General features: G+C 37.5%; 1 protein-coding gene across 30 annotated transcripts in view; it reads left to right on the top strand.

The window, feature by feature from the left end:
* The window catches only part of NEB (nebulin), a 199,472-nt gene that overhangs the window by 89,870 nt on the left and 95,886 nt on the right, over window positions 1–13,716 (top strand). For all 30 annotated transcript variants that reach the window (XM_073241429.1, XM_073241446.1, XM_073241444.1 and 27 more), the window contains 10 exons: window positions 37–141; window positions 1,628–1,735; window positions 2,937–3,248; window positions 3,558–3,761; window positions 4,079–4,183; window positions 5,675–5,782; window positions 6,966–7,277; window positions 7,589–7,792; window positions 8,912–9,016; window positions 13,197–13,304. In XM_073241429.1, coding sequence (XP_073097530.1) covers window positions 37–141; window positions 1,628–1,735; window positions 2,937–3,248; window positions 3,558–3,761; window positions 4,079–4,183; window positions 5,675–5,782; window positions 6,966–7,277; window positions 7,589–7,792; window positions 8,912–9,016; window positions 13,197–13,304 — 1,671 coding nt within the window. The remainder of the gene's footprint in view (window positions 1–36; window positions 142–1,627; window positions 1,736–2,936; window positions 3,249–3,557; window positions 3,762–4,078; window positions 4,184–5,674; window positions 5,783–6,965; window positions 7,278–7,588; window positions 7,793–8,911; window positions 9,017–13,196; window positions 13,305–13,716) is intronic.

Below are 13,716 nucleotides of genomic sequence, written 5' to 3'. Positions count from 1 at the left end.
TTTCAAATGATTTTCTATGAATGTCTTCTTTGATAGCATTTATACACAGAAGCCTGGGATAAAGACAAGACTCAAGTTCATATAATGCCTGACACCCCGGAGATCATGTTGGCAAGACAGAACAAAATCAACTACAGTGAGGTAGGGGCAGGCTCTGCGGTGCCCCACGTGGTCGTCGTTGTTGTTGTTGGTTTTCCAGCACTTAGATTTGTGGAGATTCTCAGGCCTCAGCTATCATGGTACATGCAGCTCGGTGCTAGAAAGACTCAGCCCATCTTTCTTTTTTTAATATCACCTGCTATGAGATTTCACAGGCAAACGGAAGTCACGTTATCATTCCACTTGATGGACAGTGTTGGGTCGGTCACTGGAACTTAGTAGTAGTTTTGGCATTTCCAAGACGTGGAACAGCCAGATAAAATACTGGCTCATTATTTACACTAAAAAATTATTTCTTGTTTATCTGACATTCAAGTTTAACTAGGCATGCTATCTTTTTATTTGCTAAATCTGGCAATCCCATCAAGGGGGCCTCTAATAACATGCACCTCTTCTCCACCTGGATCCTGAGTTAAATTGAGAAACAAAACAAAGGAGTAGAAAGAGAAGTCAAAATCTCACATTTTTAATAACTAAAGATAGATTCAAGAACATGCCGGTATGACAGCCAATTAAGCCTGCTAACTGAACCCCAGAATTAGGTTCCCCAGTCAGGCACAGGGCAGTCGGCTTCACTCCCTCAGGGGTGAGGTCCTGCTTACCACACAGAGAAACACTGGGATTGTTCCTAGAGGGAGCAGGACAGCGCTGAGCTGAGCGTGCCCCGTCATCCCATCCCTACCACTTAGATACATCCGTCAACCCTGCACCTCTCCAGGCCCAGAGAGAGTAAGGGGCAGAAAGGAAAAAGGCCAGAGATAAAATAATTGAGCTCCTTTTGCAGAAAGAAAACCTCCCACGTGGCAAAGAAGTGTCCTGCATTAACAACACTGCTTATTGTTTTTGTTTTTAGTAAAATGCAATTTTACACATACCTGTTTTACTAATATGATACAGCCAAAATTTAGAATCTTAAAATTGTGATTATAGTCAAGTGAACTATGTAGCATTAGAAACAAGTGTTTTACACCAATGTGTATCAACATAAGTGTTATAAAATACGATTGTCAAAAAGTTTTAAGTAAAAAAATGTAAATAAAAGTATGTAAGCATATATGTTATAAGTGTAATGAATACTATTAACACATTGTTCTGTAACTTCTTTTTCACTTAGAACTATGTGTAGATTGATGGTTTGTGCATTGATCTGTATTACTGGATTATATAAATCTATGTTGATATGCAGAAGGTATATTACTCTATATGATATAGATTAGTAATGATACATATAATAGATGATAATAGCAATCTATGTTAATACCCATTGCTTTATCTCATTTATTTCTAATGCTATATAGTTTTTGGGTGTACGATATAATACAATTTGTTTGCTTTCCAATGTTGCTAGAAATATGGATTATTTCCAGAGCCTCTCCTTTTTCATACTGAGTGGTATGTCACCGAATTTGATCATCTCCAAATTGTTGTTGTCAAACCCTTTGCTTTAACTGTGACTTTCTTTCTATAGACTCTGTATAAACTTGCCAACGAAGAAGCAAAGAAGAAAGGCTATGACTTGCGGAGCGATGCCATCCCGATCGTGGCAGCCAAGGCCTCCAGGGACATCATCAGTGATGTGAGTAGTCGTGCCCCATGTGGGACCTGCCTGGGTGGGTGTGGGGGGCAATCATTACTACAATGGAAAGATGTATCTGGGTATCAGTTAAAGCATATTTGTTGTGCTTTAAATGAAAGAATATTTTTCACTTGACAAAGCTCTTTCATATTTTTAACTCCAAAAGACTTTTTAATATTCAGATCCCATAGGCAGAGAAGATGTGCTAAACTTCAGTATAAGATTGAATTTGAATCACAATTACTGAATGAGACATTCATTTCTATACCATGAGCACATAGCCTATACAGTAATGAGAAAATGCCAGAAGAGGTTAAAAAAATAACATGGTTACATGTATTGATTCAGCATCACACAAAACCTGGGTCAGTCAGGTCTAGGAAAAGGCCCCTTGCCCCAAAGGTGCTCTGGAGTTTTGCCAACTCTTTCTTTGAAAAATTACCTTAAGTGCTTCCTTGTGAGTTCTTTTGAAATGAAAAAAGAAAAGCAAAGACAAACAACCGAAAACAACAAAATGGTGAGCCTGATTTCTTTTTCTGCTGTCTCTGAAAGAAATGGCTCCTTTGGTGGAGAATTCAGACTTCCACAAATACATGTTGGATTTGTGCGATGTTACTGCCTAAAATGGAGAGAAAATATCCAGTCAGCACTTACCATCACCACCAACAAAACGCTTTCTGGTGGTTGTATAATCTCTCTTCTTGCTAGAAGAACACCAACAGACGACAGCCAAATTTTATCTCTGGCAGAGCAGGGCACGCAGAATGGAAAAGCCGTCCATTCCAGAGAGTCAAGTGACCCAGTGACAGTCACCAGAGCCAGATTTGGAAGGGATGATGAAGGGGGCAGGGGATGGATGGCAGGACCTGTGGGATCAGGAGAGGCACTCAAAGTCATGTGTAAAACTTCTGGGTAAGTGATTCTCTGCCCACGATGATAGAAGGCGGTGTGCAATTCTGACTGATTTTCTGAAAAATGTTACTGCCTGTGTTGCCAGGACTTAATGTCTCCAAACCATAGAACTTTGTAGTTTGGCCTCTCTTCCCTGGGAAATGTAATCAGAGGTCAGAATAAAGAGATAAGTTGATACTCAGAAGACTCCATTTCTCTGCAAGAATTTAAAAATAATGGAGTTTTGATTTAGTAAGACTTTTAGCCCTTTTATTCATTTTTATTTTTAAAAAGACTACTTTTATTTCAGTACAAATACAAAGATGGTTACCGCAAGCAGCTCGGCCATCACATTGGAGCCCGGAACGTTAATGATGACCCCAAGATGATGTGGTCCATACACGCGGCCAAGATCCAGAGTGACAGGGAGTACAAGAAGGACTTTGAGAAGTGGAAGACCAAGTTCAGCAGCCCAGTGGACATGATGGGGGTGGTCCAGGCCAAGAAGTGCCAGACCTTAGTCAGTGATGTGGACTATAAGAACTACCTGCACGAGTGGACGTGCCTGCCCGACCAGAACGACGTCATCCACGCTCGGCAGGCCTACGACCTCCAGAGCGATGTGAGTACCAGACCCATTACATATTGCTGGTGACCACGCTTATGATAGTAATGAATAGATCATATTCTAGCGTTATTTACAACCCCCAGAAGGAATGACATTTTTTCTCCCCACTCCTCAGTCACTGTACCTTACTTTTTTTTTTTTTTGATGGAACATAGCACCATGAAGCTATATCCTGGCTTCATATTTAAAAGACAAAGGCATCAAACTTAGATATCCAAGTTTTCCAGTCCTTTTTCTTTCCTTTTTGAAATCAAGTATCATAACAACTTCATTAATACTTGCTTTTGTATTTGACCTTACCAGAACATTTATAAATCAGATCTCCAGTGGCTGAGAGGCCTTGGCTGGGTCCCCATCGGGTCTGTGGAAGAGGTCAAGTGCAAGAGAGCTGCAGAGATACTGAGTGACAACCTCTACCGCCAGCCTCCGGAGAAGCTGAAATTTACCAGTGTAACTGATACCCCGGAGCAAGTGCTGGCCAGGAGCAATGCCATCAACATGAACAAGGTGAGCGCAGCTGCCTCAGGCTTCCCCAGGACACCAACACATGCTATTTTACTTGAATGACTACTGGCGTTAAAATCATACATGAATGGGTGGAGTCACATTTACCTCCTAAATTTACATACTTGAAATACTCTTAATAATTTCTACTATTTCCAGTTTTAGCTTTAATAACTAGCATTAAGACTCAAACCTCCAATGAATACCTTATTTCAATCTCTGGTTTATTTTTCCTAATCAGATAAGAAATAATTCTGCTTTAATTTTACTGTTTATAATTCCTATTTCAAATGATTTTCTCTGAATGTCTTCTTTGATAGCATTTATACACAGAAGCCTGGGATAAAGACAAGACTCAAGTTCATATAATGCCTGACACCCCGGAGATCATGTTGGCAAGACAGAACAAAATCAACTACAGTGAGGTAGGGGCAGGCTCTGCGGTGCCCCACGTGGTCGTCGTCGTTATTGTTGGTTTTCCAGCACTTAGATTTGTGGAGATTCTCAGGCCTCATCTATCGTGGTACAGGCAGCTCTGAACTAGAAAGACTCAGCCCATCTTTCTTTCTTGAATATCACCTGCTATGGGTTTCCACGGGCAAATGGCAGTCACGTTATCATTTCACTTTATGGACAGTGTCAGGGCCAGTCAGTGGAACTGAGTAGTAGTTTTGGCATTTCTAAGACGTGGAACAGCCAGATAAAATACTGGCTCATTATTTACACTAAAAAATTATTTCTTGTTTATCTGACATTCAAGTTTAACTGGGCATGCTATCTTTTTATTTGCTAAATCTGGCAATCCCATCAAGGGGGCCTCTAATAACATGCACCTCTTCTTCTCCTGGATCCTGAGTTAAATAGAGAAGCAAAACAAAGGAGTAGAAAGAGAAGTCAAAATCTCACATTTTTTATAACTAAAGATAGGTTCGAGAACATGCTGGTATGACAGCCAAATAAGCCTGTTAACTGAACCCCAGAATTAGGTTCCCCAGGCAGCACTGGGGAGTTGGCTTCACTCCCTCAGTGGTGAGGTCCTGCTTACCACACAGAGAAACACTGGGATTGTTCCTAGAGGGAGCAGGACAGTGCTGAGCTGAGCGTGCCCCGTCATCCCATCCCTACCACTTAGATACATCCGTCAACCCTGCACCTCTCCAGGCCCAGAGAGAGTAAGGGGCAGAGAAAGGAAAAAGGCCAGAGATAAAATAATTGAGCTCCTTTTGCAGAAAGAAAACCTCCCACGTGGCAAAGAAGTGTCCTGCATTAACAACACCACTTATTGTTTTTGTTTTTAGTAAAATGCAATTTTACACGTACCTGTTTTCCTAATATGATACAGCCAAAATTTAGAATCTTAAAATTCTGATTATAGTTAAGTGAACTATGTAGCATTAGAAACAAGTGTATTATACCAATGTGTATCAACATAAGTGTTATAAAATATTACGATTGTCAAGAAGTTTTAAGTAAAAAGAAATAAATAAATGTATGTAAGCATATATGTTATAAGTGTAATGAATACTATTAACACATTGTTCTGTAACTTCTTTTTCACTTAGAACTATATGTAGATAGATGGTTTGTGCATTGATCTGTATTACTGGATTATATAAATCTATGTTGATATGCAGAAGGTATATTACTTTATATGATATAGATCAGTAATGATACATATAATAGATGATAATAGCAATCTATGTTAATACCCATTGCTTTATCTCATTTATTTCTAATGCTATATAGTTTTTGGGTGTACGATATAATACAATTTGTTTGCTTTCCAATGTTGCTAGAAATATGGATTATTTCCAGAGCCTCTCCTTTTTCATACTGAGTGGTATGTCACCGAATTTGATCATCTCCAAATTGTTGTTGTCAAACCCTTTGCTTTAACTGTGACTTTCTTTCTATAGACTCTGTATAAACTTGCCAACGAAGAAGCAAAGAAGAAAGGCTATGACTTGCGGAGCGATGCCATCCCGATTGTGGCAGCCAAGGCCTCCAGGGACATCATCAGTGATGTGAGTAGTCGTGCCCCATGTGGGACCTGCCTGGGTGGGTGTGGGGGGCAATCATTACTACAATGGAAAGATGTATCTGGGTATCAGTTAAAGCATATTTGTTGTGCTTTAAATGAAAGAAATATTTTTCACTTGACAAAGCTCTTTCATATTTTTAACTCCAAAAGACTTTAATATTCAGATCCCATAGGCAGAGAAGATGTGCTAAACTTCAGTATAAGATTGAATTTGAATCACAATTACTGAATGAGACATTCATTTCTGTACTATGAGCACATAGCCTATACAGTAATGAGAAAATGCCAGAAGAGGTTAAAAAAATAACATGGTTACATGTGTTGATTCAGCATCAGACAAAACCTGGGTCAGTCAGGTCTAGGAAAAGGCCCCTTTCCCCAAAGGTGCTCTGGAGTTTCGCCAACTCTTTAAGTGCTTTCTTGTGAGTTCTTTTGAAATGAAAAAAGAAAAACAAAGACAACCAAACAAAAACAACAAAATGATGAGCCTGATTTCTCTTTCTGCTGTCTCTGAAAGAAATGGCTCCTTTGGTGGAGAATTCAGACTTCCACAAATACATGTTGGATTTGTGCGATGTTACTGCCTAAAATGGAGAGAAAATATCCAGTCAGCACTTACCATCACCACCAACAAAACGCTTTCTGGTGGTTGTATAATCTCTCTTCTTGCTAGAAGAACACCAACAGACGACAGCCAAATTTTATCTCTGGCAGAGCAGGGCACGCAGAATGGAAAAGCCGTCCATTCCAGAGAGTCAAGTGACCCAGTGACAGTCACCAGAGCCAGATTTGGAAGGGATGATGGGGGGGGCAGGGGATGGATGGCAGGACCTGTGGGATCAGGAGAGGCACTCAAAGTCATGTGTAAAACTTCTGGGTAAGTGATTCACTGCCCACGATGATAGAAGGCGGTGTGCAATTCTGACTGATTTTCTGAAAAATGTTACTGCCTGTGTTGCCAGGACTTAATGTCTCCAAACCATAGAACTTTGTAGTTTGGCCTCTCTTCCCTGGGAAATGTAATCAGAGGTCAGAATAAAGAGATAAGTTGATACTCAGAAGACTCCATTTCTCTGCAAGAATTTAAAAATAATGGAGTTTTGATTTAGTAAGACTTTTAGCCCTTTTATTCATTTTTATTTTTAAAAAGACTACTTTTATTTCAGTACAAATACAAAGATGGTTACCGCAAGCAGCTCGGCCATCACATTGGAGCCCGGAACGTTAATGATGACCCCAAGATGATGTGGTCCATACACGCGGCCAAGATCCAGAGTGACAGGGAGTACAAGAAGGACTTTGAGAAGTGGAAGACCAAGTTCAGCAGCCCAGTGGACATGATGGGGGTGGTCCAGGCCAAGAAGTGCCAGACCTTAGTCAGTGATGTGGACTATAAGAACTACCTGCACGAGTGGACGTGCCTGCCCGACCAGAACGACGTCATCCACGCTCGGCAGGCCTACGACCTCCAGAGTGATGTGAGAACCCAGACCCATTACATACCGCTGGTCATCATGCTTATGATAGTAATAATAGTAGATCATATTCTAGGGTTATTTACAACCCCCAGAAGGAATGACATTTTTTCTCCCCACTCCTCAGTCACTGTACCTTACTTTTTTTTTAGACGGAACATAATACCATGAAGCTATATCCTACTGGGCTTCATATTTCAAAAGACATAGGCGTGAAACTTAGATATACAAGTTTTCCAGACATTTTCTTTTCTTTTTGAAATCAAGTGTCATAACAACTTCCTTAATACTTGCTTTGTATTTGACCTTACCAGAACATTTATAAATCAGATCTCCAGTGGCTAAGAGGCCTTGGCTGGGTCCCCATCGGGTCTGTGGAAGAGGTCAAGTGCAAGAGAGCTGCAGAGATACTGAGTGACAACCTCTACCGCCAGCCTCCGGAGAAGCTGAAATTTACCAGTGTAACTGACACGCCGGAGCAGGTGTTGGCCAGGAGCAATGCCATCAACATGAGCAAGGTGAGTCCCCAGTTTGGTGGGAAATAAAACAGGGCTGTATGTCCTTGAGAATATCTATGATTAATTAAGTTATTCTTCTTCATTTTATCCTATTGTTATCCTGTGTATGGTGTTGTGGTTGAGCTCTGTACTCATTTACATTTGGATTCCAAAAATATATGTGGGAATTTCTGCTTCGACGTCTGTTGTAACAGCCAGAGTTAAGAATAGGACAAATCATTAAGAAAATGCAGATCAAAGCTACAATGAGATGCTGCCACTTCACATCAGTCATAATGGCCACTATCCAAAAGACAAGAAATAACAAGTGTTGACAAAGATGTGGAGAAAGGGGAACCCTCATGCACTGTTGGTGGGAATATTAAATGGTGCAGTTACTACGGAAAACAGTTTGGTGGTTCCACCAAAATTTAAATATAGAAATAGTATACAACCTAGTGATTCTTCTTCTGGTATTTACCCAAGGAAAACAGAAACACTAATTCAGAAAGATATGTGTACCCTTATATTTATTGCAGTGTTATTTACAATAGCCAAGATATGGAAGCAGCCTAAGTGTCCATTGATGGGTGGATGGATAGAGAAGATGTACATAGTATACACAATGGAATATTACTTTGCCATAAAAAAGAACGAAATCTTGTCATTTGCAACAACATAGATGGACCTAGAGGGTATTATGATAAGTGAAATAAGTCAGGCAGAGAAAGACAAATAACCACATGATTTCACTTATATGTGGATTCCAGAAAATAAAACAAATAAACAAAATCTCTAGCAATGACATATCTAGGTATATTTGTAGTCAATAAACCAACACATAACAAACAAAACCATGGAAAGGATTTGTTAATAATACCACAGTACATACACATGCGTATATGTGCTTGGAAAATACTTGATCTTAATTTGGTTGAGGTGGAGGTTATCTTGCAACAGAACATTTTTTCATTTTCATATCTTAGTCTGCATTTATATTTAGTGACAATGAATATCGTGTAATATCAAAGAGACTAAGGAGTGTGCTATTTATAGCACACAGCACAGATAGTCTCTAAATTGGAAACTCCTATTTACAACCTTGTTTTCCTAATTTGTTAACCTTTTTATAATTCACAGCACTTATACACAGAAGCCTGGGATAATGACAAGACCCAAATCCACATTATGCCTGACACACCTGAAATTATGTTGGCAAGAAAAAATAAAATAAATTACAGTGAGGTAAGACCATTTGTTTTACTTCCTTGATCTGACCACATTGATTCTTGCTCATGTGGTAGAAAGGTCAGAATTACAGATTTAATTCTCACGTGAACCAATTAATTTAGTTTTGGGGTTTTTTAATGCCAATTTACCCTACCCCGAATATATGTATCATTGTATTCAAAAAGAAGATAGGTAGAAAGATAAATAGATAAAAACAAAAAATATCTCCATGTCAGGAGAAGAGGAAAAAACTCTCGAAGTAAACTGTTAATGATTAAAATATTGTAATTTTAACTAAAAATAATTATTGCAATTTTTCAGTTTAGTATGTGCCTCAAAATTTATCCTGTAAGCTCTTCTTCAGTTATGTCATCTGTAAATGGAATAAAAATGTCTATCTTGAAGAATTTTTGTGATGACCAAGTGACATAATATATTCCCAGTATGTAGAGCCTGGCACAAAAAAAGTTGGCTAACAAACTTCAAGTCCTTCACTTTACATTCAAGTCACGATGGAAATCAGATTTATTTAATATGTTCAAAATAATTTGAGGTTTATTTATAAGAACTGAAATGAGAATTCTTAAATTCATCAATTTCAAAATTGCCTGAGGACAATAGAATGCATTCTTTTATGCACTTATCTCCAGACTCACTTAACTTGTCATCATGTATCTTCGTAGTCCAGAAATTCTGCTGCCTAATAGCTCCTTGCCCTATTGTTCTTGGCAAAGTGAAGAATTATCTGGTTTATTCAAGAAGAATACTAATTTCTTACATGTTTGTGTCTTCCTTTAAAAAAAAAGTAGGGCAGACTTTTCTTGAGTTTGAGAACACTGGAAAATTTAAGTACTCATTTCAAGACTTGACCATATTTGTGATTTTACCTGCACTGATTACTTTTGCCTCCAATAATGCAGCCCTAAAAGAGAGGTATATAAATATCAAATAACCAGGCATAGAAATATTCAAATAATCAAATATGAAATGAAGAGAACACAATTTTCCTTTCTCTAACTTGATAAAACAGACCCAAAGACAAGCCTGATTATGAGCATTTGATCCACCATGGCTTTGGTCATTTTTGAATGAGCAACTTTCCTCATGGCCACAGAGCTTCTCTGTTGGATTAGCTTCCTCCAGGAAGTCTGTTTCACCCCAGGCAGATGAAATTCAGTTTCTAGCCCAACTGGTAATAACACTTTAAGCTTTTCCCTTTTGTTAAAATCAGGTCAGATGAAGCTACTGAGAGGAAATTGAGCTATTTTTTTTATTTCCAAAATTGTCGGCTGGATTTAGTTTCCTTAAAATTGCGTGATTATGCCAGTTCTCTAAGGACTGTCTTTTGAACATTAGATTTCAGAATGGCCCACTTGAATTTCTTCTCAACCCATTGCCATTGATTGGTACCTTCATTCCATTCTTAGCTCAGTACATATTAACAAAACAAAATAAAGCAACCACATCTTATTTTTTCTCTTAAATTCTCATTGACCCATTCTGATTCTCTTGGGTGAATAACTTACCAAACAAGCTTTAAAACATAGCCTTGATAACTAATAGTGTTTTCTTCTTTGAAGCCCTGCATCTTTTCAAATGTTGGAAGAATGAAAGAAATCTATTTGTTTGGCCTGAAACTCTCCAAGCACATTTTTCCCCCACTTATACATAAGAACAAAATCTTCAAAGGAAAAATATAACAGAGGAACTGTTTGACTCTCCAGTTACAAAATAAACGTTTCTGAAGATGTTTGAGAAGAACAAATGCCCTTGGGATTTTATCTCAAAAATATCAAATTTATTTTTATTTTTACTTTAGCTTTTCCTTGTAAATATCTCCTCTTGAAAAGAACATAAATTGTCACATTTTAATCTACACTAAAAATACACAATAATTTGCCTCAAGGACTCTTAAGTCATTTAAAAATCAAGTGCCTCTGCATCATATTTAAAATCCAGATATTATTCCAGTATTTTTAATTCAGTTTAATTTGAGACTAAGACATAATAAAGAAGCAATTCCTTTTCATTATTTCTGCCACACTTTTTAAGGATTTTCCTTACATTTAAAATTTTGTCTTTACACAGCCTCGACAATGAAAATTGCATGAAACAATATAAATTAGAAAAAAGATAAAGCTCTGAAGAATTGTAGATTATTGTTGTTTGTCCCTTAAAACCACAAGTGATTCCTGCATCTTTTTCCAGAACTGTCTACTGGTATTGCATCTGCTTTCCCTAATTCAATTACTCTTCCTGGTACAGGAAAGGAAGAAAATGAATGAAAGATTAAATTATTCCATCATGCTCTAATTTAAGGACTATGTCCCTGTTTGGGGTATAGAGATGAGCTATCTTCAGACCTCATGTGTCCTTGAGGTTACACAAAGGCTTTCCAGCGGGTATGCCAGCATGCATTAAAATTGTTTAACATAGCTTCCACTTCCGTATGTACTCTTTTCTAAATTACCTGCCTGAGAACATCCCTGTCATTAAAGTAGTGTTCACTTACTCTCTCAGAGCCACTATTCATCCACTTTAAAACAAGAAAAGCACAGATTAAAAGTGTGAAAGGAGAAAAGACAGAGCTAAATGCCACTTGTGCTCCTGAATGGGATTCTAGATAGAAAAACAATATTTCTATGAAGGGCATTACTGGAAAAATAGGTGAAATTTGAATATTTACTGTCTATTAGAAAAGAGTATTGTATCAATAGTAAATTTCCTGAATTTAATAAATACATGGTGGTTGTGTAAAAATGACTTTATTCTTAGGCAATAGGCAATATATACTGCAATATTTAGGGGTGAATTTCATGATGTCTACAATTTACTCTTTTTTTAAAATTTAATTTATTCTTAATTGTTTCTTATTATTGAAAATAAGAATTAAAACATAAATAAACACACTGCACACACATACACGCACACACATACACACACACACATAGAGATAAAGCAAATATGGCAAAATGTTAATAATTGGATAGTTAGGTGTTCATTGTACTATTCTTACAACTTTTCTGTAGGTTTGAAATTTTTCAAAATAAAGATTATATACATTTTAACATATTAAAACATATGTTAAAATGTATGACTAAGTACAATTATATAGCGATTTTATTTTTAAAAAGGGAGTACAAAAAGAAAGACATACCTTGCCAGTAGTTAGCGTGATTCATGCCCGAGAGTCTTAAAAAGGAAACTCTGCCAGTGTATTAACATTCACCAAAACCTTTTTTGTCCCTATTAATCACAAAAACATCATTAAGAGATCCAATAAGTTTTTACTTTTTAATGTTTAAAAATTGTCAAGTTGTATATTTTGTTTATCTTGCTTTAATTAATTAAATACTAAAAGTAGGAATATTTTTAAATTTATTTTGTTTGAACAGTGTATAGAGTTGGTCAAAATTCTTATAAGTGCATCACAGGCAAATAAGGATGAAAACTTCTGCTTTGATGATTTGTGTAATGCAGTGGTTCTCGAACTATGTTCCCATGGAACGCCTGTGTTCCACCCTCTGTGTGTATTGGTTCTGCCATTGAAACTGAACAGTGGGTATTTTTCAATTCACAGAAAAATATTAACAAATACAATTTTATCAATTTTATGTTTTTGACTCATAAATCTTTGGTATCGTATCCCCATGTCTGCTAGCAATTTCCAACAATTGACAAAATGAATCCATGGGAAGATTTCAATATTAACAAAGACATTCAGACAGTGGATTATCTTTGGTTCAGCACTGTCTGATTATAGATGCATGCTCACAGTGGTAGTTTTGTTATTGCATATTATTATATAATCACATTCTTTGCTGGTAAAATTGTTCCTAATTCAAAACTGGAGTTAAGTAAATCTATATTTCATGGTTATTTCATAAGAAGAGCAAGTACTGAATGACCCAAACATATTTGAGAGCTATTGACTTACTGTCTAAAATCCATAGGGATTTATGCAAAGAGAACTCATGGTGTTAAAGCCTGCTGAATGTAAAATTTCAATTTAAATAAATAGCTTGGATAAAAAGGAAGTAAAAGAAAGAGGGTTTTATGTTTTTTTTTTTCTTTTGGTAATATAAGGCTGAACACTTTAGTGCAGCTGCATCCAAAAGCAGGCTTCTTTAGACAAAAAGGCATTTCTAGTGTGAAACTGAGTACTGAATCTAAGGGCTGCTACTTCTTTCCTCAGAACTTCTATCGCCAGGCTATGGAAGAGGCCAAGAAAGAAGGCTGTGACTTGAGAAGTGACGCCATTCCCATTGTGGCTGCCAAGGCCTCCCGGGACATTGCTAGTGATGTAAGTAAGAGCTGATGGAGTCCTTACATTTGTTACCAACAGGCCAGCCCATGCATAGGGAATCACATTACTGGAATACAGTTGGAAGTCTCTTTAGTCATCAGCATTTTAACTGCCTTCATTGTGAAGACATTTAAATTGTGGCTTTGAGACAGTAGGTAACCTGCCCAAGATTACAAGCATCATTGAGGCAAAGCCTGAATGGGAATGTGGTTTCTTTGACTCTTGTGTTTTGGTCTTAATAAGACTGGATACCTTGATTAAAGTTAGGTGGGCATACGCTAAGCTACTCATAAAACCTCAGGAGCTCTCAGAATATACTCAAGATATAGATGCCAGGAAAGAAGCAAGCTTTAACTGAGTTTTCCCCATGATTTGAAGAAGGATAGAGGATAGCAAAAGAGCTGTAAGT

Source organism: Manis javanica, chromosome 7 (assembly GCF_040802235.1).
Source record: "Manis javanica isolate MJ-LG chromosome 7, MJ_LKY, whole genome shotgun sequence".
NCBI classification, from domain to species: Eukaryota; Metazoa; Chordata; class Mammalia; order Pholidota; family Manidae; genus Manis; species Manis javanica.
Note: the sequence above shows the minus strand (reverse complement) of the source record. Positions and strands in the feature narration are given on the sequence as shown.